Source organism: Arachis hypogaea, chromosome 11 (assembly GCF_003086295.3).
Source record: "Arachis hypogaea cultivar Tifrunner chromosome 11, arahy.Tifrunner.gnm2.J5K5, whole genome shotgun sequence".
NCBI lineage: Eukaryota > Viridiplantae > Streptophyta > Magnoliopsida > Fabales > Fabaceae > Arachis > Arachis hypogaea.
The window spans coordinates 1,450,471-1,473,797 of NC_092046.1; the positions used below are offsets into that span (position 1 = coordinate 1,450,471).

The window sequence follows — 23,327 nt, forward strand, 5'->3', positions numbered from 1 at the left end:
AACCTACTTAATCAACTTTAGATTTTGGTTTCCATAAAAACCTACTTTTAGATGTTCAAATACAAAACCTATGGAATCTTATAATGAAAAACATTAAAATCTAGTTTGTTTAAAACTTACTAACACAAGCATCTTACATTGAGAAGGGTAACATCTTCTTGAGTACAAAAAGAGCACAAAACAAAAAAAGAGAGGCTAAAAAAGGTTGGCTCATGAAGAATATAGTAAAAGGTTACCTACTTTTGTAACAACATTAATGGATTCAAGAATGCTTCACAAAAAGAGTAATATTTCATTTTTGAAGTCATCTTCAATAGTATAACATTAACAAACACCAAACAAAATGAGAAACTGCTTGATATTAGAATGAAAATAAATTAAGACATCAAACAACTATGCAATCCAATCCAATCCATTATATTACCCAAAAAATAAAAAATAAAGATAGCATGACCTACCCTAAAATAACAAATATTGTTTGTAACCCTACTTGCTTTCATATTATATATAGCTGAGTCCTCCTTGTCCTTTCTAATCTTCAAACAAATCACCTAATGCAAAAGCTTGTCAATGCAAAAGGGTTGCAGGTTGCAGCCATTATTAGTCATAAAGAAAGACAAAACAAAAGGAATGAGAAAATGGAGACACCTAAGAGCAGCTGAAAAGTTGGATTGTACATAGCATTGCCAATGAACAAAGATTCTATCAAGAACTACGATCAGTTCGGTTAGAATGAAGCACCACCGATAAGCATGCAGCCGGAGATGAAGGTTATTGATCTCTCCACCTAGGACTTGCCATCTGAAAGAAGCCTGAAGGGGATATCGGAAATAGGCCTGGAGAAACTGGAGTTTGAGGGCCAGGGCCGAAAAGCCCCGACTGTCCAAAGGGTGAGAAAGGGAAATTGGGTGTTAAAGGAGTTGGAAATTGAACTCCGGGTGACAGCAGCGGATAAGGAGAACGAGGGGACAAGAAACTCATGTAACCGGTTGGTGAGGGTAACAAGAATTGAGATGTCGGAGAAGGTAAAACGGGAGGGCCATTTGGTTGTGGAGAAGGAATACTCGGCACAAGCGGGTTAGTTCCATTCATTGGAGGATGTGGACCATTGAATCTTGATGAGGGCATCATAGGAGGCATATGAGGATTAGGAAGCAAAGCGGATGAAGGTGGATTCGGAGGCTGCACATTCCCCTGACCAGGTGGTGGTTGATGAGGATGCTGCTGAAACTGATGCTGAGCATTCCCATGAGGCTGAGACTGAGGCTGCATTTGGTTACCCCTTGACCCCTTGACCCAGGATCCATCATTGAATTTTGCAGGTATCTCATGTAAGCCGAGATAGGCGACTCCGCCGTATTAGCCCACATGTCCCCTGGATGATGCAAAGGAGGATTCAGTGCAGGCTGTCCAAATTGACCAGGCCTATGCAAAGCATTGTTATTATTATTATAAGGAACCATTGCAGGGCCGGCAGGGGCTGCGGCCGGGGCCTGCGCAGGCATTGGTGGCCTCAAAGGAGGCCTACTTATCGGCGTCAAAGGGGGAGGCCTAATCTTCTGCAGCCGCATACTCTGTGGCTTCGGCGAATTCTGCTGAGGCCTCGGCGGAGTAGCATTGTTCAGTGAGGGTGAGCCAGTAAGCTGCTGAACAACATCTCTGAAGTCATTCTTGCTAATGTTGTAAACCTGAGGCTGAGGCTGGTGAGGTCTAGCACCCACAGCAACCGCGGCCGCGGCGGCAGAAGTCCCATTGTTACCAAAATTGGGCTGATGCAAAGGGCTCTTCCTTATATTTTTCCCCATTTTGTTCACACCCAAATTGCCATCACCACCATGATGCCTATTTTTGTTGTTATCCATTTTTTCTCTACAATTAAATAACATAAAACCCCTCAAATTCACCAATTTACTCGCTCCAAACAATGAAAAAAAACACACACACACACACAGACACACACACGCAGCTTCAATCCCCCTTCCATAGCAAAACAATCCAATTATACTCAGAACAGAACTTCAAAATCAAATCACAACCACCACTAAATCTCACAAACTAATCAACAAATAAAATAAAATAAAATAAAATTCACCCCTTAGAATCTCAAGAATTCAACAATGAACAGTCGCCACCTCATTTTGAAGTCAAACAAATTGGAATCATTTTTTTAATATAATGTTTTTTTCTTTTTTTCAGTGAACACCCAACAACACTGTTATTACTGGAATCACCATGATCGTTCATTAAGGTCTATCTATACATGAATCACAAGAAACAGTAGCAAAAAATTAAGGCTATGAAAGCAAAAGACGAAAAATAAAAAGATAAAAAAAAATACCTCACTGATGAAAGTTTCAACCAAACCCCAATCAGAACCTCGCTAAGTAGATCGATGGAAAACAAAAAAAAATGAAGACCCAGAATTGTGATTGCGGAAAAGATTGGAACTTTGACTTCAGAGGGACCCCAACAGTTGAATGAGACCTTTTAAGAAAAAGGAAATGACAGAAAGAGAAGAGAAAATTGTAAAAAAAAACAAAAGGTAATAAGAATAAGGAAATGAAGGGAAAGCCCTATTTATAAAAACTATTTATATTATTATATTTAATAATTTATTAAATTATTATATAAGGAATTGTATTACGTGTGAAGTGGCTAAGAGAGAAGGGCAAAGCGCTTTTATGGGGAAAACTGAAAAGAGTAAAAGACTAGAAAAGGGGACTTGTTTGGTAATAATAAGGATTGTGTATTGTTTTTAAATGTTGAAATGAGTAGTATTATCCAATACTAAGGTAGTATTCTACAATTTAATATTTGTGTCATTTTCCTATCTTCATACTCTGGTATAAAAAAATTAATTAATAAATAAATAATTATACTACATATATACTAAAATTAATTATCAATATAAAATATATATTAAAATATAAATATATTTTATAAAATAAAATATATATTTATACATAAATATATTAATAACTAATTTTAGTATATAAATAATATTTTTATTAAATAATATATAAATTTTATCTTCAATTATTTGAGTCAAATCTCAAAAGTTATTCGTAACGTTTTGAATATCTTATTTAAATTTTAATATTTTATATACTATTAGTGAAATATAAAAAATTAAATAAAAAATATTATTAGTAATATAAAATTCTAATTACATTTCGTTCCTTTATATCCTAGTATTATTTTTCTTCTATTTATTTAATTTTTTACTTTTCAGTAATGTAATATGAGATTAGTTTTTTTATTATAGATTATAATATTTATGTGTTTATTTCTATTATAGAATTATTAACAGAATTAATAGTAGGATAATATTGTAATAATTTTAAGGGATAAGTATTGTTTTGGTCCCTCACGTTGAGGGTCGGAATTGAACCCGTCCCTGATGTATATTTTAATTTAAAATCGTCCTTTCTAATAAAATTTTTTAATTTATTCCTAAACTATCCCTATAATAAAAAAAATTATAAAATTAAAAAAAAACGCGTTGGTGTGGGGGGGGGAAAGAAAAGGGTACGAAGGGGGAAGGGGAACGGGGGATGGGGGGACGGCGCCGGCGACGAAGAGAGGGAGGAGGGGAAGTGGAAGAAGCCAGAGAAGAAGAGGAAGAAAATGAAAGGGACGCGGGTTCGGGGTGGGGAGAAGGGGAAAGGGGAAAGGGGGTGGGGGACGGCGGCGGCGAAGGGAAAAGGGGGAAAGGACGCGGGGTGGGGGGAAGGGGAGAGGGGGAGGAGGAGAGGGAAGGGAAAAGGGGGGAGGGGGACGGCGAGCCATGCCGTTGGAGTCCGCCTCGCTGCCTCCGCCTCACGTCGCCGCCTCTGCCTCGCTTTTGCCGCCTCCGCCTCACGCCTTGTTTCTGCTTTCTTGCTTTCTGTTTTTGTTTGATGTTATTTCTGTTTCTGTTTGGTGTTGTTTCCTGCTTTCTTGGTGGTGGTCTTGGTGGTGGTGGTGGTTGTGGTTGTGGTGTTGTTTCCTGCTTTCTTGGTGGTGGTGGTTGGTGGTGGTTGTGGTTGTGGTTGTGGTGGTGCTGGTGGAGGAGGTAATTGTGTTGGTAGTGGTGAGGGTATTTTTGTCCAAAAAAAATTAAAAAGGCGATTTTAATAAAAAAAAAACATTAAGTATGATTCTAAATCGGAAATTACGTTGGGGACGATTTCGATTCCGACCCTCAACGTGAGGGACCAAAACAATACTTATCCCTAATTTTAAAATATTAAGAACAACTTTAAAATTTAGTTTAAATACTTAAAGAAAAATAATATTTTACTAAAAAAAGATAAAATCGAAAAATTAAAAAATAAAGTACAAAGAGAATTATCAAAAAGAATATTGTCATAACTTTCTATTCTATCCATATGTATTATAAATTTAGAATGCCTTTAGTTTGCGCTTTTAATTTTTATTTTTTAATTTTAAAAAATACCTAAAATACTTTATACTTTTAAAAGATAAAATTTAAATTCAACGTGTTCATATGTTTGACCAATAAACTATTATCTTCTATTATCATTAATTACAATTTGACTTTTATTTGAAGCACCTAATTAATATTTAATACTGTCTTATAAGGATGGTAATGAAGATGGTGAAAGTGGGTATTCCTCTCCCGCCTCCATCTCTATTTATAAAAAATGTCTTTTGTTTTTGTTTTAATACAAATATTTTTATGAAAACATATTTTTAGTATTTTTATTAGAATAGGTATCTTAAATTTATTATATCAAATATTTTTAAGTTACTATCTTAATATACATTTTTTTTAAAGTTTTTTTATATATAATGATAAAAATGGGTTTGCTTCAAAATTTTGTAATAATTACATAAAAACTTTATTAGATAATAATTAAAAAATTAAATACTAAAATTGGGTTAACTTAATCAGTGCTAACCCAATGCACTCAAAAGCTCAAAAATAAAATAATTTTTTAATTATTTTTAAGTTTAATTATTTTTAAACTTCCCAATACACTCAATGGATAAAATAATTAAAAAAATTTAAAAATTTAATTTAATTTTTATTTTTTATTCAAACTTTTTATATTTAAGTTTGGTTTAATAAAGTTTTTATTTTTTAAAAATATTTTATGAAAATTAGTTTTTAACAGATAATTTTTTAAAAGTTGTAACATTTGTATTTAGTAAATTAAATTAAAAATAATTTTTAATAAACAAAAATAACAACAATTATATATATTTTGGTAAAAAATAGTAGTTAAAATTTAAAATACTATAATAAATATAAATATAAATTAAATTTAAAAATTAATTAATATATGAGGTTATATTAGATTTTTTAATTTTAATAAGTATAAATCACTTTAAAAAATTTTATCTTAAGGTGCTTTTAAAAATATCTTTATTTTTTAAAAGTTATAAATACAAATACATAATCTTTTTAATTTATCAAACACAAAACAAAAAATTTATACTTTTAAAAAATATAAACATTTTTTTAAAACAATTTACCAAACATTCTTAGTATCACTAATAAAGATGAGAATGCTTTCAAGGCGATTATTAGCAAGATTTTTTTCCAATATACAAGGTGGACTAATCTAAAATTAATATAATAATTTAATCATATTTATTGTAAACATAAAATAGACAAATTCAATGAACCACGTAATATGTTATCATTATAGAATTTTAATATTAATGACAAATAATTCTTTCAAACATATAGTCAAAGGTGAATTTATTTTCACTTTCATTCATATATTACTTATGTTCAATTATGACTTATTTATATATAAATATATGTATTATTTAATTTATTGTTAATATATAATTTATATTTTAGTATATATTTTATAGGAGTAATTAATTTAATAGTTTTTTTATATATCTAATAAAAAATTAGCAACAAAATAAACATTAATTAAATTTTTTAAAAAATAAACACCAAAATGTTTTCTTACTACAACTATAATAAGAAACATATTTGAATAACTCTTGTTTTTTTTTCCCATCTATAAGCACATTTTTGTCATATATAAACATATATTCTTTAAGATTGTATATTCTAAATCAAACAAATCATTTACAAAAAAAAAATATTAGATATTCTTAATGTTATAAAAAGAGATTAAAATAATATTTTAAGTACACTACTATTCTCAAAATTATATTATTAAAAATATATATGATCCAAACTTTATAATAAACAAGCAGCACAACAACTCAAAAAGATGCCTTTGGAATTCTAAGGATGCATGGCCAACAATGCTAGACCAAGTCTCAATTCAATTCATAACTGAATATCTGGTAGTTTAGTTTGTTTGACTAATGAATTCTAAGGATGTGCATGGAAGTGTGTCAGCTTCTCCTCTTATGTGAAAATTCTTTACCATTTACAATACATGCAAATAGAAATAATATTGAATACACTTTATTTGATTTCAATATTTTGTTTTAGACCAAGTCCAAAGCCTAGTATTTTGGTGGCTTAGGTTCTATGCTATGCTAAGCTCCCACATATTATATGTTACATTTTTACAAATTACAATTACAATCATTTTATAATCTAATAATCTCATAGGCCGCATTTGTTTACAGAGACAGGACACTGAGATACAAAATTGTATTTGGCATATGAAATATGAACAGAGACAATATGTCCAGAGATACTGAATTAGTGTATTTTGTGTCCATCCTGACAGGAAGGACACGGAGACACTAACTAACAACGGACATAACTTATTTTTTATTTTTTCTTTCATTATTCTTGTTAATTTTTCATAATTATATTTTTTATTGTTGTATTTTTCATCTCAAATTTTTTGAATGAAAAAAAATGAAAATAAATTAAATTTTCATAATTTGTTCTAGTTTATCACCAAATAGAATATAAGAACACAAAAATTATCATGTCCTGTTCTCAGTGTCTTGTCTTATCCTGTTCTTAGAAACAAACGCAGCCTATCATATTAGTACAACAAATTTATCAATATTAAATAGAGAAATCTATGAATTAGTAAGCGAGCTTAAATACTACTAGATCTCCTAGCTAATTTAAATTTTTATTTAGATATATTATTAGAGAAATTTAGATATATAACAATGTAATAATAATACCGGAATTTATTAAAATTAAATATTAATTTTTAAATTATATATATCATTAGTATATAAAATTTTTATATTAATGTTTTTAATGTGAAAGTGAATGGATCTAACTCACTACTCCAAAAGCTAGTTAAAGAATGACGAATATTTTCAAATCTTCGTTGATAAACATTCTAAAGGTTTAATTATTGAGAAAGGTAACACTTGTAATATAAGTTAGAAAAAAAAAATATTTTTTGTTGTATGAAATATATGGAAACTAGTAAATAGAATTATGTTTAAAAAAATATAAATTCGCATATGAGATACTTAAATAAATATATAAATTCATACACGTAATTTTTAGTTGGGTTTGTTTATACATATGAGATACTTAAATAAAGACACAAAATCATATTTTTATGTTTAACAAATAAGATATATAAATACAAATATTGTATTAAAAGCACTGAATTAATGTATTTTATTTAAAAAATACAGAAATGCTAACAAATTAAAAGACACAACTTATTTTTTTATTTTTTATTATTTTTATTAATATTTTATAATTATATTTTTTATTAATATATTTTTTTTTAAAAAATTATATAAAAAATTAAAATTTTATATAATTTATTTTTTATTTTATTTATTATCAAATAAAATATAAAAATATTAATTTTATATCTCTAATTTTTTTTCTTATTTTTAATATTCTTTTTTATCTTATTAGCTTGTGATCGGTACTTATCGTTTTGTTCATAATAAAGGAGGCTTCCTTGCATATGCAAAATAATTAAAGGAAATGTTTGACCTCCATTAAAAGCATATGTCTCTACTCTATTAATTGTTTGACCACCATTAAAAACATATGTATGTACTCTTTTATTTAATTAATTGTTATAAAAAAAATGAATGGGAGTTTTTATTTTCTTTCTATTTTTCCTAATTGAAGATTTTGGTGGCTTCCAGAACCTTTGAAGTTTAAATTAGACTAATATAATATCTAAAAAGCGATAATGATATCATCAAGTTAAAAGATTAGCGGCGAATCTATAAATATATATGTTATATTGGTTATATGAATGATTAGATGAAAAATTAATAACATACCGTTGGGTCTTATTGAATATGGGAGTTTAAACTTTAAAGCGTCTTTTGAATAAAATATTTTTTAAATTGATATGATTTGATTTAAAATAAATTGAATTAAAATTAAATGATTGTATTTAGAATAATTATGTGAATGAATAATTAATTTAATTTAAAAATTAATATAATAATTTAATTTTATATTTTTATCGTTTATTTACTATATAATTTTTTATAACTACCAATAATCACTTTTTAATTTTATTATGGAGGTGAGGATGGGGTAGAACCCCGTTATGGAGTTTAGGTGTGCTTTACATGCATATGGTGTCAGCAGAAGAGAAATCGGACGGTGCGAGTGGGAGGAGTCTTGTCGGACGGTCCGATTTGCTCCAATAACACGGATTTCTACAAAAAATTAACTATACATAGAACACGGACGATCCGATTTACTTTGTCAAAAATTCAAAATTTCTCTACTTACAACTCGGACCCTCCGACTTGATCATCACTTTTTTCATACACACAATTCATATGGTTCGAGTTCTTCACACTGCAGTTCAAAAAAAGCTGCCCTACACATTGGTCTAGCACCCTAAGAATCCATAACCAAGCACAACATATTCGTGGTCTTATTAGCACATTTGACAGATGATCTCTAGTCTCTACCATCTTTATATTAATATATATCTAAAGAATATGATTAAAGTAATATTTTGTATTTTTAACATATATCAAATTATTTTAATTTTAATAAAATTTTGCTAAAAAAATAAGGAATTTCAGTTTATTTATAATGTAAATTCACGAATTTACAAATCAATTCAATTCTTATTTTTTATTCATTTCAAAATTTAAAAATTAAATCAATTTGAATTCCATTGTAGTATTCCAAACATACCATTAAGGATTTTCCTTTTCTAATTTTGTGACTTGATGAGTTGGTCACCAAAATCACTCTATGGAGTAGTAAAGTTTTTAAAAGAAAATTTCTTCATCTACAAAATTTGAACTTAAACTACTTTATTTCTTTATTCATTTATTTATTTATTTATTTATAAAAAACTAAATTAAACCAATAATTACAATTACAATACATTTTGTAGTAACTATGTATAGAAGATTAAAAGAATGAAGAGATCATTTTAATAACAAATGTTTGAAACATGCATTACTATGGAGAGGAAAAAAAGCACTTTACCATAATTTGATATGCGCTTTAAACTCCAATTTGTAATGAATATCCAATCCCCACTTCCCCCACTCATTACATCTCCCAACCCTTCCCAACAAATGAAATAATAAAGATTTAAACAATGCATGAAAAGAATCATTAATAACAAATACATCTACGCCCTCCTAGGTCAAAGGTCGATCAGATAACAACATATACTTTAGATAACTATCTGATCGACCTTAAACCTAGGAGAGAAGTACAATAAAAAGTAACACACATTGTTATTTTGACGAAGATCGTTCGGATCTCAATATATTCTAATTCGCTTCTCTTGTTGTTGATCGTTTAAATCCTCAAAGTTCCAATCTCTTCTCATTCCACTGCTCCTCACCAACCTCGGCCCGGCGTCGCTCGCGCTATTGGCGCGACGATGTTCCGCTTTGATCTTGGCCATGGCGCCGCCGAGTTTTTGTGGTGGAGATATGTTCCCGGACCAAGTTCTTTCAACCTGTCTAGATGGTTTTCTAAAAGAAGCATTGTTTTCAGGAAGATAATAATCATCTCTCTCAGAATTAACCCTTTGAAGAATTTGACCACATGTTAGGCAACTAAGACTCATGATTATTAAATCCTTCAAAAGAGTTTGATTGGGTTGGGGAAGGGTTGGGGACTTGGAGGGTAGAGAATGAGGGTTTATATAAAAATCTAAATAAAAGGAAACTAAAGAATTTTGGTGAAGACATTATGGGAAGGTTTATGAAACTAACTAACTAGAACAACCTGTATTACTATATTTTAGATCATGAATTTCTCAATCGTGAAAACAGCTTAACCATTGGTTCCCAATTTGGGTTAATATATATAGCTGTTTTTTTTTTTTAATTTATTATTATTATTATTATTATTATTATTATTATTAGGTTTAATTACTCTATTGGTCCCTATAGTTTTGCAAAATTTTCAATTAGGTCCTTATAATTTTTTTCCTTTTAATTGAGTTCTTGCACCAAAATTTTTTTTTAATTAGGTCCCTACACTTTTTTTTCCTTTTATTTAGGTCCCTGTACTAATTTTTTTTATTAGTTAGGTCCCTATAAAATTAAGCCAATTACTACTAAGAAGGATTTAATTGAAAAAAAAAATTGGTACAGAAACCAATTAAAAAGAAAAAAAAGTATAGGGACCTAATTGAAAATTTTACGAAACTATAGGGACTAATAGAGTAATTAAACCTTATTATTATTGACCAATGACCATGGATTCTGGTTACTTCTAATTCTAATTGGTTGTCATCATTTTTTTATTCTTATAATTGGAAAAAGAAAATTGTAAATGGTCTTTTGATCCCTTTGTGCTGGCAAAACATTTGAAGTCTTTTTTTTGGTAAGTCTACCTCCAAGTCTCCAACGATTCATTAACCTAGAAATTTACAATTCTAAAAAAAATTATGACATATTCATATTGAAAAAAGGTTTAACTAACATAAAAAATTTTAAGTTTCTAATATATTTATTATATATTTATTAAAATAAAATATTTAAAAATATATATTAATTAATAATAACTTTAAACGTTATCTGTTGGAATTTTATTATAATCCTAAAAAATGAGTTGCATACGTCATCTTTATTGTTTTTGTTTGTTAAAAAAATTACAAGTTAATAAAAATTAAATTTTAAATATTTTGATCATAAAAATTATGATAAGTTAAAATAAAAATATATAAATAATTGTATATCTAATATTATTCTTTTTTTTTTCAAACACGCACTTTAGAACCTAGCAGCTCTCCAAGACTCCAATCCAATCCAATCTCAAAAAATTAAAATTAAAATAAAACAAAAGAATACATAGAATAAGAATTCTTTTATTTTTTTGGTCAAGATAGAATAAGAATTCTCTATTGGAAATATTTTGTTGGGCCAAATGTTTTCATAGGCAAGTCCAGTAATTACCCATTGCTTTTATTGGGCCCATATTTTCATAAGCAAGTCCTATTTTTCAGAAAAAAAAGGTTAATAAATAAAAAAATAAAATAAAACTACTGCTTAAAGTAAAAAAGAAAAAAAATTCTCTTTTTCTGTGGTTAAAACCTTGATGTAGTGGTAATTCATTTGCTTCGTGAGTAAATTACACGTAGATTTAAAATTTGGTTAAAACTAAATAGTGGATAGAAATCTTTAAAAATATTGTGTATATAATGTGCGTAAGTTTGTAATATTGTAATATCTAAAATTGAGTCTTTTCAACTCATCTTACCAAAAAAAAAAAAATTATATTCTTTTTCAAATCGCATCGAGTTCAAATCCTCGGTTAAGCTCAAGAAGTGGAATATAGAAAATCCATAGTAATAGTAGTTCCTTGTGTATATGAGAGAGTGTGTTTATGTAAGACAAAAAAAATTATATATCTCTAAAAAAATAGATTTGACAAGAAAAAAAAAAGTTTTATTTTAATATTTATTTAAGTAGACGAATAAATTAATTATCTAACCAATCTACTTTGTTGATATATTAGTTTCTCAACCATTACTTTTTTGGTTCAGTATTATAAATAAAATAAAAAATTTTAGGTTTAATTACTCTATTGGTCTCTATAGTTTTGCAAAATTTTCAATTAGGTCCTTATACTTTTTTTTTTAATTTAGTTCTTGCACCAAATTTTATTTTTAATTAGGTCCCTATACTTTTTTTTTCTTTTTATTTGGGTCCATGTACCAATTTTATTTTTCTTAATTGGATCCATATATAATTAAACTAATTACTGTTAAGAGAGACTGAATTGAAAAAAAATTTTGATGCAGGAACCCAATTAAAAAGAAAAAAAGTATAAGGACCTAATTGAAAATTTCGTAAAATTATAGGGACCAACAGAATAATTAAACCAAAATTTTATTCTAAACCTCTTATATTTTACATAAGATTTCTGATACGAGAAATAGAGTCGAATTAATGAAACTTTTAAATGAAAATTTAGATAGTGGTGGATCTAAAATAAAAAACCTTAATTTGTAGATGCATCAATAGAAGGCAAAAGTAAGATGACAAATAGTTTAGTGGTTCAAGGTATTTAGTTACATGATGACAAAGCCTAAGTTGCAAACCCTAACGGATTTTCTTAAAAAACTAAGCTGAATATGCACAATAGATAGCTTTGGATGAAAAAGGTGTTGTGTCATATCCTAAAAAAAATTACTAGGACCATTATTTGTAACTCAGATTAGATGGTTGGAGAACTTGTCAAAACAAATGTTCTTCCTCTTTCAAACTAAATATGGTTAGTTAAATTTTTTATATATGTGGTATGCAACCACCCTACTATTCTACACATGAATCTCTGACAATACAATAACCATACAATAATTTTAAAATTATATTTATAGACTTAAGATTTATGTAATGTATAACGTTTCAAGACCTCTTTACTCAATGAAAGGAGAATTTATATAATTAAAAATATATCGAAATTAAATTAAAATACGAGGTAGTTTTTGCATATTGTCTTATAAATAAAGGGGAATGTTTTCATAAAGACACAAAAAACGTCTTTTTTTAAAGATATTTTTTTAATAATTAAAATTTAACATATATAATTACTTAAATTATATTATTTTTGTCAAAATTAGATCAGACAAATTAATTTGATCGAAAAATAGTGAATTAAATTTTGAATCTGTCTAAATTAATATTATTTTTTCATAAAAAATTACTACAATACCTCTATTATATAAAATGACTAAAATACTCTTATTATATATATTAATTTTGAGAATTCTAAATTCTAGCCCTTTTCTTCTCTATGGTTATAGGGTTAGAATTTAAAGTTTTCAAATATATATATATATATATTAGTTGTGTTTTATAATAGGGATATTGTAGTAATTTTTTATAAAAAAATATTAATTTATACCGGTTTAAAAATTAATTTATTAATTTTTTTGCTAAACTAATTTATCTAGTCTAATTTTAATAAAAATAATACAATTTAATTAATTATATGTATTAAATTTTAATTTTTAAAAAATATCTTTAAAAAAGGACGTTTTTAACATCTTTATCTCAGTGGCTCCCATAAATAAAATCTTATAACGATGACAACAAGTATAAACTTAGGAATATTTATTGTAAATTCACAAATATTATTATTTGACTGTTAGAAATTTACTTATTTCAACAAATTCGATACGAAACATGATTAAAAACATTTGTCTTATGCAGGTTTTGAAGATTGAAATTTGTTGTTGTTGTTGTTGTTGTTGTTGTTGTTGTTGTTCTTGTTCCAGGACTTTCCTAGAATCGGATGATTGGGCTTGAATGAGAGACCAAATGCTGGGGGAAGGTGGTCTCCGACTTGCTTTACGTTTGGGAGCCACCGTCCGAGTTGTGTATGTGAGAGAATGAGAGGGTGGTACCTGCAAAGACATTCCGATGCCTAAGTTAACAAGGGGTAAGCAAGTTTAGAGTGTATTGGAACTTAGGTTTACCTAAGTGTGTCAGTGTATTTATAGGTAATGATCCAATAACCACCGTTGAAATGGTTTCACTTCTCAAGATGGATAACCATCCCTTGATCTTAAGGTTGTTGAGATATCTCTTCTAAAAGTGTGTGAGAGATTTTAGGAGACAGTTTATCTGCTAGCTTATGTCGAATCCAACCTCTTTGAGGAGGTCGGGTAAACAATAAAGATCACCCTTTAGATTGGACCTTTTTAACTTACTTAGACTTGGACCATCGTATTAAGTCAGAGCATGAATAATAATTATTATTATTAAGATATTTTTTTCTGAGCCCCAATACGTATATTGAGAACGGACTAAAAATCTTTAGCAAAATCCTCATTGGCCATTTAAACCTTTCAAGAAAAAAAATTTAACATAACTTATACATGGATGTTAGGGGTGCACATTACCCGGCCTGGCCCGAAGATTCGGTTCGGTCCCGAACATTTTAAAGACTAATTTTGTGTGATTTCATCGGATTTAGAATCGGGTAAGAGTCTCAAAAATAGACTCGGTCATTATTTCGGGTCGGGTCCGAGCCATAGTTCGGGTCATCTGAAGTCGGCTCGGTGGCCCGATCATCATACACAATTAATATTTTGTGTTATTAGTGATGGATTATGACTATTCTTATATGGAATTTAAGTATTGTAAACTTTAATATTGTGTGTTATTAGTCATTATAAGACTATAAGTTAATGTTTTATGTTTAGAATGCATAAGACTTTAAACTAATGCATAATATTGTGTTATTTGTATTGATTTAAATATTTAGTATTATTAGATAATATTAGTATTGATTGTGGTTATGCTTTAATTTTGAAGAAGGGTCGGTTCTTGTTATATTTTTCTAAGTGAATTTTACCATGTTAAATAATGGTTGGAGTCTTGAAAATTTGGATATTTTTACATGCTATATATCTTACAAGAAGGTATCAACGTAATATATATGTTAATGGTTCGGTTTTCACCCAGTTTTTACCCGATATAATTGTGGTCCAAAAGTGTATTGGTTTCATCGGGTCTAGGGCCGAATTCGGGTCTAATAAATAGACCCGATGTATATTTCGGGTCGGATCTGGGTCACATCAAACCCGGCCCATGTGCACCCGTAATGGATGTGTTCAAAAATCACCAATTATTCAATATTAAGAACAATGTTATATATTTAGTAAATATTATTATTTTGTTAGTATTTGATAAGAAATAATTTACACTCATATTTATAAAAATTTTACACACAAAAAATATATAATTTGTACTTTTATATATTAGAATTTTGCACACATGAATCAATTCAATTTATATACATATTTTTTAGAATTTACATATATAAATTAAGAACTTTGTTAAAGATAATTTAATATTTATACTAGAGTAAAGTATTGTTTTTGTCCCTAACGTTTGGGGTAAATCTTATTTGTGTTCCTAACGTTTAAACCGTCCTATTTGTATCCCTAACGTTTGTAAAAGTGATTCAATGTTATCCTACCATCAATTCCACATCATGAACGCTTTAATTTGAGTTTTAAAAATCTCTTCTTGAAGTTAGAATACAAATGTCTGGGATAGAATCGATGATCTACTCCGAAAAATAGCTCATCAAATGTTGAAACTAATTCCTACAACATTTACATAATTCACTTTTCTAAGGACATAATTGAATCTAAACACAAATAGTGGGTATAATATTAAAATCGAACACATCCAAGTGAGATCTAATTGAGAATGAATACATCCAAGTGAGAATAATTGAAAAATATAATCTGATTTGTTAGTATAATTGATAGTAGGATAACATTGAATCACTTTTATAAACGTTAAAGATACAAATAGGACGATTTAAACATTAAGGACACAAATAAGACTTACTCCAAACGTTGGGGACAAAAATGATGCTTTACTCTTTATACTAATTAAATAATTAATAACCAACAATACTAAACATTACGGGCTTCCAAAAATTTCTTTAATATTAATTAATAAATCGATAAATAAATTAATGTTTCTTACAATAACAAAGTTAATAATCTTATCCCCATTATGCCAAAATATAAAATATTGGATTAATTATGGTTTTGGTTCTCAAAATTTAAGTCAAAAATTTTATTCGTTTCCAACATTTTTTTACATTAGAATTTGTCTCTAAAATTCAACTTAATTTTAAAATCGTCATTTTTTCTAATTTTTAGACAAAATATCTTTGCATAAAATCACATTTTTTCTCACTTTTTTCATAGATTTACTATTTTTACACCTTCAAATTTCAGACAATCTCAAATCAAAATAATTTCACACAAGAACTGAACATCTATACAATTAACAAGAAAAAGAATAAGAAGAATCAACAACAACAAGAACAATAAAATACTAATAGAGGCTGAAGAAGAAAAATAAGCAACAACAAGAACAACAACTGACTGAAGAAAAAGAATCAGCAACAAGTAACAAGAAGAAGACAACTTAGACCACCGCCGCAAACACTGCTAGAGACGACACGACGAGAAGAGAACAACTCATACCATCGTCACCAGCGTATTTGCCTGCCCACGTCGTTGCCACCAGCGTATCTTCCTACCCGGGTCGTTGCCACCGGCGCCTTTGCCCCCCTCATCACTACTGTCTGCTTGTCTTTGCCTTTCTGCTCTATTTTTCGGTCACATCTCTGCTCACTTCTTCGTTTTGTCTTTATCTATTTTTTTTTGCCGTGGTTATTACTCTCTCTTTTTCCTAGTTTAAGATTTTTGGAAGACGAAGAATTGAAATGATAGAGAAAAAAATGAAAAAGAAGGATATTTTTGTCCAAAAAAATAATTTTAAAACCAAATTTAAACTTAAGAATGAATTCGAATGTAAAAAAAAAAAAAAAAATTGATAACAAATAAAACTTGGCTAAATTGTAGTGATTAAAATTATACATAACCCTAAAATATTAAAAATATAGTAGTGATAGAATTTAATTCTCACTTTCCTTCTACTGACGTGACAGTAATGGAGAAACTTGATCCACCAAAAGACAGAAAAAGACTCATCACTTACGGAATCAAATAATCCGTATGATTTTATTTCCTGAAAGCAGACAACTTCATCCACATGATTCACATGGAAACCTCTCCAAAAGCATTAACAAGCTCCACCATAAATATAGTGCCAGTGACATCTTCCTCCTTTTCTTTCCTCTTATAAATAATAATTAATTAATTAAATAAATATGTTCTAACAATTTTATTTATTTATTTGGACGGTTCCATTGTTGTAAAACATAGCTGGGATGATGATACAAGCAGAAAATACCAAATACTTTATTAGAAGAATATAAGTAAGTATATATGTCTTAGTTGACCAAAGCTGTATTGAACAAAATTAACTAGATACTAAACTAAAGTAAGCAAGGTCATAAAATTAGCAACTCCATTTACGACATTTACTAATTAATAATAATAATAATAATAATAATAATAATAATAATAATAGTGCTTAAAGGAATATCTTGTCAACCTAACGCTTGGTGTTAGATGAAATAGTTTTATAGTGACCTTTTTTTTTTTGGCAAAGCTTTCTTTGTTTGATTTTACCAAACTTCAACCAATTTATGTACCGAAATAAGTAGGGCTGGAAGTGAGTCGAGCTGAGTCGAGCTAGACCAAGCTCAAGCTCGGCTCACAAAAATTGAGCTTGGCTCACGACTTGACTCATTAATAATCGAGTCTATTTTTTAAGCTTAAGCTCGGCTCACCGAAAAGCTCACGAGCTGGCTTGAGCTCATGAGCTGTCTCAAATAATAGAAACATAAATACATAATTTATAATTCTATATCAATAAATTATAACTTATATATTTTATAAAATATTTAAAAAGATCAATTTTATATATTGTTATCTATCATTAAATTATAAATTTTTTATTTATGTCCTACATCAAAATTATATGTAAAAATTAAATATAAAATTTTAAATAATTAAGATCATATATATATAGTACTATTTCATATGTATATATATAATATTAAAAGTATAGATTAAATGCATATATATACATATATAATCGAGTCAGCTCACGAGCTAATAAGCTGAACTTATCCAAGCTCAAGCTCGGCTCATTTAATTTATGAGCTCAATTCCAAGCTCAAGCTTGACTCACTAGCTCACGAACTTAGCTTATCGAGCTATTAACAAGTCGAGCTCGAGCTAGCTCATGAGCTGGCTTGACTCACTTTCAGCCCTAGAAATAAGTTTCAAGCAATTTAACTGAAATTAGAAAAATTCTTAGTAGATTAATTAATATATGAGAAATAAATAAAAATATAACTAAAAGTAGAACTTGATCCCATTTCAAATCTCATAAATAAATTAATTAAAAAATATAACTAAAGAACTAATAATTAATTCAAGCATATTTTGAGTATTTATAAAGATTGGTTCAAAACTTTTTCCTAAATAAAAGCATTTCTCTTTTGAGTATCTTTCTAATGTTGCCATGCTCTCTATGGTTCATTCATGTTGGTATAGCATTCAACATTAAAACATACTTGCCTATAACCCACTACTATACAGAAAACATTGGGGGCAAAGAAGGATAGGACATTCTTTTGTTCTTTTTTTTTTTTTTCATTTTTTTATTTTCTCTTACCATGCATGTCGGAACATATTTTCAGTTGTAAAAGTGGGTAGGGTCTTAAAACCCTTACTAGTAATTTATGAATACCTGAATAGGAAACTGGCTTGGCCAGATGGCATGGTTGGAAAATTAAAAAAAAGGCCTGAAATAGCACTAAAATAAAAACATTCATACTATGTGAATACCAAAAATCAACTATCAGTATAATATACGTATTAAAATATAAAATAAACATTAAAAATAAATTAAACAGCATGTATATTCTTACATGAATACATAATAATTCATTTGGTGTCTGATTTTTTAGTGTGCGCGCAACATTTTCGAAACAAAAATTGGAGAGGTAGCAACTAGCAAAGGATAAGATAAAGACACTCAAAAAGGAAATATGCACCAACAACCAAAAAAGGGGTCCCCAAAGAGGGGCCAACCGGCCAAGAGCCAACGTTGCTAAGAGGATGCATTTTTCACATGGCTGAAATTGAAAGCCGTTCAATTTTGAGGCTGAGGCAAAGGGGGTCAATAATGATAGAATTCCACACTGTTTCCCCAACACGTTTGCCTTGCCCTTTTGTATTTACTCCTTGGAGCCATCACATTGCATCACACACACAAAAATCCAACTAAATACATATCTTTTTTTAACATCTTCTTTTCATGTTCTAAACATAGGATTGGATTAGTGTCCATATATCATAATTGGGCAAAACAGTACTCACATAGTAATAGTTCTATTGTGTTGGTTCTATGCTCAAACAAACATAGGAAAACACATGAGCATGATCTCACATATCTGAGCAGCAACAGAGGGTGGCAATTACTTGATAAGAGAAAGAAACTGAGTCCATTTTTTACTTCTGAAAGCAAGAAACTCCATCAAGATGGGATCAAATATAATGATAAATGATAAGACATATAATATATGTACAATCTAAATCTAAAAAGATAAAATATTAACACAAAAACTGAGTCTATTTTCACTTCTTTGGATCAGAAGCTGCTGCATAGTCATCCTTCCCGCATTTAAGTCCATCTTTTCTAGCTTTCCAAATCAAACTAATTCATAATTTAGACTAAACTACTAAAAACCAGAAAAGAACATCAATTTACAGAGGCAGCAACTCTACTTCATTAGTGAAGAACACAAACACCTTAAGCTTCGTGTGTTCCGGGATCCTGTCATGTGGAAATGGAAAAGTGAGTTTCCACCATTGATTACAACACATGACCCGGTTGCCTGCACATTCTTGCCAGTGATTTCTTAATCAACGGCAAGCATGTCATGCGACCGAGTCATGTACGATCTTCACATGAGCGAATCTCAGCATCCCATGTATCCTTTCCAATGTGGTGGCGGAGCTACTTAGCATCTCCGCCGCCGCCAACTTTGGATGATAGCGCTAACATGAGCTGCTCCTGTGTGTAAAACCGGCTTCCCATGTTCACCGTAGCCTGCTGAATCATCAAATCATTCACCACTGACACACTGGCATGGTGCACTTCCAAGTCCAGGTCCTTCAGCGCCGCCATCAGCCTCGCTGCGGGGTGGTTCTTCTTGCTACATTGGATCCTAATCATGGCGTCCCAACCAATAATCTTCACCTCAATCTCCAAATCAATCAATTTCCCATTTACTCCAGCACGACTCCTTTGTTCCTTATCCGGTGGCGCAGGAAGAGGCGGTGGGGCGGCCTGTGCAGCCCCTGAATTCTTACTAGCCAGCTCCAGCTCCTTCTTGGAATCTTCCAATTGCTTGCTCAATTCGCCTTTCTCCGATTCCAGCCCTTGTAGCTTCGATTTCAATTCGTTGATGTATGAGATAGCATCTCCCAACAGCGAAGCCTTGTCCATCTTCGACACATTGGGAACCACGGCTCGAAGAGCATAAAACCTCTGATTGAGCTTCTCCCTTCTCTGCCTCTCTGCCTCCACATGATTGAGCGGCTCCTCCCTTCCGTTTGCCGGCTTCCTCCCTCTCTTTCGCGGCCTCTTCTCCGGCTCAACGGCCTCCTTCACCACAGAAGCTTCCAAATCCGAATGATCCGAATCTCCGCCTCCGCCGCCACCGGACTTCGCATTCGAAGCCGGCAAGATCACGCCGGAAGTAAAAGACAGTATTCCATCCTCAATGCTGCTCCGAGAAGTAGGGGATCTCCTCTTCTTGTTCTCATCGGAGACAAACTGCGACTGAGACTGAACAGAGAACAAATTGTTTCCACCGTTATTACTGTTTACACCATAAGAACCCTTCTTATTCTCTCCAAAACTCAGAATCTCGCCAGATTCCGGCTTTAACGAGCTCGAGAAATTCAATTCCTTCAGCACAAACCCTTGATTCTGTTGCGGATTCTTCGGAGCTTCAGTTACCACGCTGGAGGAGCCAGGATTGGATACAACCGGCACCGTTTTGTTGTTGGCAACCGTCGTAGTCGCAGCCGTATTAACAGAATCTCGAATTTCGATCCCACCAGCCGAAGAAGAAGGGTCGTTGAGCCACAACGAAGAAGGATCGTTCTCTCCTTGATCTGCAGAACTCAAGGGCCAGGATCCAGCCACGTCACCACTACTGTTACTAAAATTGAACAACACCTTCACCTTACTCATCAGATCCGGGTTCTGATAAATGAGTTCCGTGGAACCCAACTCAACCACGCCGTTTGCTGAAGGTATACAAACTATGGTCTGTATCCCAAACGACTGACCTTGCCGGGCCCGGTCACAGCCCGAGCCTAATAACCGTTCAGGACCGGCAACCCAAACCGGATTCGAATTAAAGAAAGCCTGACCAGGAAGGCCTGTTCCGCTTACGAAATGCTGAGTCATGGATATAAGAAAGAACCATTCGGTGTCGGTTACTTCTTCGTCTACCGCTTCGTCGCCAGAAGCTGAAGGACCTGAAATTAAAGAGTTTAATTCTCTAAGGACCTTCTTACGGTGTTGCTGCTGCTCAAACGACGTCGCTTTTATGGCTTTGCCTTTGTCTTCTTCGCCTTTGTAGTAACCGTCGCCCCAACCTAAGAGTGTGAGGCCATTGGAGTAGTCGTAGGAGCACTGCCAGAAGATTGCGTAGGTCCAGCTCTCTCTTGCGCCTTCGATTAGGGCTTGGAGTCGGTGCTGAAGGGTTTCCTGGTTGAACGGCGGTGGAGGAGGTGGTTGTTGTTGCTGTGGTGGTGGTGGTGCTGCGGAGGTGGAGGTGGAGGCGGCGGATTGTGGCGGAGGGAGCCAGAGAGAGGAGAGGTCGGAGGAGCTCATGAAGGCTTCCATGACGGAGGAGTTTTCATCGTTCCAGAGATTCATCGTTGGCGTCGACCGGTAATCCGTCATGAAATGGAAATGAAACTGATTTTTGTTTTTCAGAGAGAGAGAGATTGGGTCAGGGAGTAGGTTGCATTTGAGTTTGGGGGGTTTATTTGGGATTCATTTCATCTAGGTTTCATTTTAGGTTTTATTGCGGAGTGCGTGAAAAAACTGAAAATGAGAGAGAGAGAGAGAGTAGTGTGTATTCCTTTCAGTATTTGTGTGTGATGTTACTTTTTGAGAGGAAAAAAAAATATGTTTACTTGAAAAAAAAAAGACAAATTCATCTCTAATTTTTTTGTGCGTGAATATTTAAATTTTTGAAAATTTTAAAATATATTTAAATTTTTAATTTTTTTAAAATTTAAACACATAGATTCTTGAATTTAATTTATCCCATTTTAAAATTTTTTTATGTGAATATTCGGTCAGATCAGTGTAATGAGAGTTACATTTTATTTTTTTTAGTGGGTCTAACAAACTCAAATAAACAGTAAAAGTCAATGTGTTCAAATTTTGATGAGATCAGGAACTTAAATGTATTTTCAAATTTTTGGAAATTTAAATATCTGCGGACTAAAAAGTTAATGACCTCTTTGTTCTTTTCTCTAAAAAAAATTTGAATAAATAAAATTTTTTCCATGTTTTCATTTTTATTTTTGAGTTGATATATAATTTGATCTCTCAATTTGTACGCGAATTTCAATTTAGTCTCTAAATTCTAAAATTTAAATTTTTTTTAGTTCTCAAATTTTGTCAACTTGACTCATATTAGCCCTGTGGTAATTTTTAGCACAAAAACATTAATGAAACATTGATATTAAAACTTGTAAAATGATGTCATTTTTGTTTTGGTGCTAAAATAGTAAAAATAATGCCAAATCACTTATTTTAAGAGAAAAAATTTTAATAAATATCACTTACGATATTTTTTTTTTTGTTATTTGAGTGTCAAAACAAAAATATCATTTTACATATGTGATATCCGATGTCTATATCAATGTTGTATTAATGTTTGTAAGTTGAAAATTATTATAGAGACTAATATAAGTTATGTTCATACAATTTTAAAACTAAATAAAAATAAGAGTAATATCTTAAATAGGTGCTCAAAGAATTCACGATCTAACATATTTGCCCATAAGAAATTTAATTAGAATTTTGGGTCTAACTTTTTTCGTTATACGTCAGATACGTCCCCAACCTAATTTGATCCGGTTAAGACTAACGGCGATGTCTTACGTGTCAGTTAACTTGATGACGTATCCGGTTAAGAAAGATGTGTCAAGCGCAGGACAATCTGGTCCTTGGCCCACGTGGTCAAAATGACGTCGTATCAGATGAGAACAGAATGACGTCGTTTTGAGGAAGACATTTTCACCCCCAAGTTGGACACCAAAGACATGAAACGTTACTGTTTTAAAGGAGGGACCTATCTGACTGATAAAATATTTTTTAGAGGCCTATCTGGTTGAGAAATAATTGTATTACAATGGCGATTCTTGTTAAATGTATATGAATGAATTCAATGGTGGCAAATTAGTATAAAGAAACATAGTGTATATCCAAACTAGATATGTTATTTT

The 23,327-nt window shown here is 30.8% G+C and overlaps 3 protein-coding genes across 3 annotated transcripts; all 3 read right to left on the reverse strand.

The window, feature by feature from the left end:
* Positions 1–344: 344 nt before the first annotated feature.
* LOC112719755 (protein HAIKU1) lies at positions 345–2,038 on the reverse strand. The gene is made up of 2 exons (XM_029290060.2): positions 1,281–2,038; positions 345–1,224 (listed from the first exon to the last, which is right to left on the reverse strand). Exons 1-2 carry the CDS (start codon positions 1,884–1,886, stop codon positions 772–774), a joined length of 1,059 nt encoding a protein of 352 aa, XP_029145893.1. The 5' UTR covers positions 1,887–2,038; the 3' UTR covers positions 345–771.
* A 7,597-nt stretch (positions 2,039–9,635) lies between these two features.
* On the reverse strand, positions 9,636–9,947 carry LOC112723723 (uncharacterized). The gene has a single exon (XM_025775172.3). The coding sequence runs from the start codon at positions 9,945–9,947 to the stop codon at positions 9,636–9,638; it is 312 nt and encodes a 103-aa protein (XP_025630957.1).
* Positions 9,948–19,269: 9,322 nt separating this feature from the next.
* On the reverse strand, positions 19,270–22,028 carry LOC112719756 (transcription factor MYC2). The gene has a single exon (XM_025770440.3). The coding sequence runs from the start codon at positions 21,766–21,768 to the stop codon at positions 19,804–19,806; it is 1,965 nt and encodes a 654-aa protein (XP_025626225.1). The 5' UTR covers positions 21,769–22,028; the 3' UTR covers positions 19,270–19,803.
* Between the last annotated feature and the right edge of the window lie 1,299 nt (positions 22,029–23,327).

Excerpts from the sequence above, each read along its gene's own strand:
- LOC112719755 (XM_029290060.2), bottom strand. The coding sequence starts at position 1,886 with ATGTTATTTAATTGTAGAGAAAAAATGGATAACAACAAAAATAGGCAT. Across the intron at positions 1,225-1,280 it reads CTGGGTCAAGGGGTCAAGGG|CAGCATCCTCATCAACCACC; the intron begins GTAACCAAATGC and ends CATCAGTTTCAG.
- LOC112723723 (XM_025775172.3), bottom strand. The coding sequence starts at position 9,947 with ATGAGTCTTAGTTGCCTAACATGTGGTCAAATTCTTCAAAGGGTTAAT.
- LOC112719756 (XM_025770440.3), bottom strand. The coding sequence starts at position 21,768 with ATGACGGATTACCGGTCGACGCCAACGATGAATCTCTGGAACGATGAA.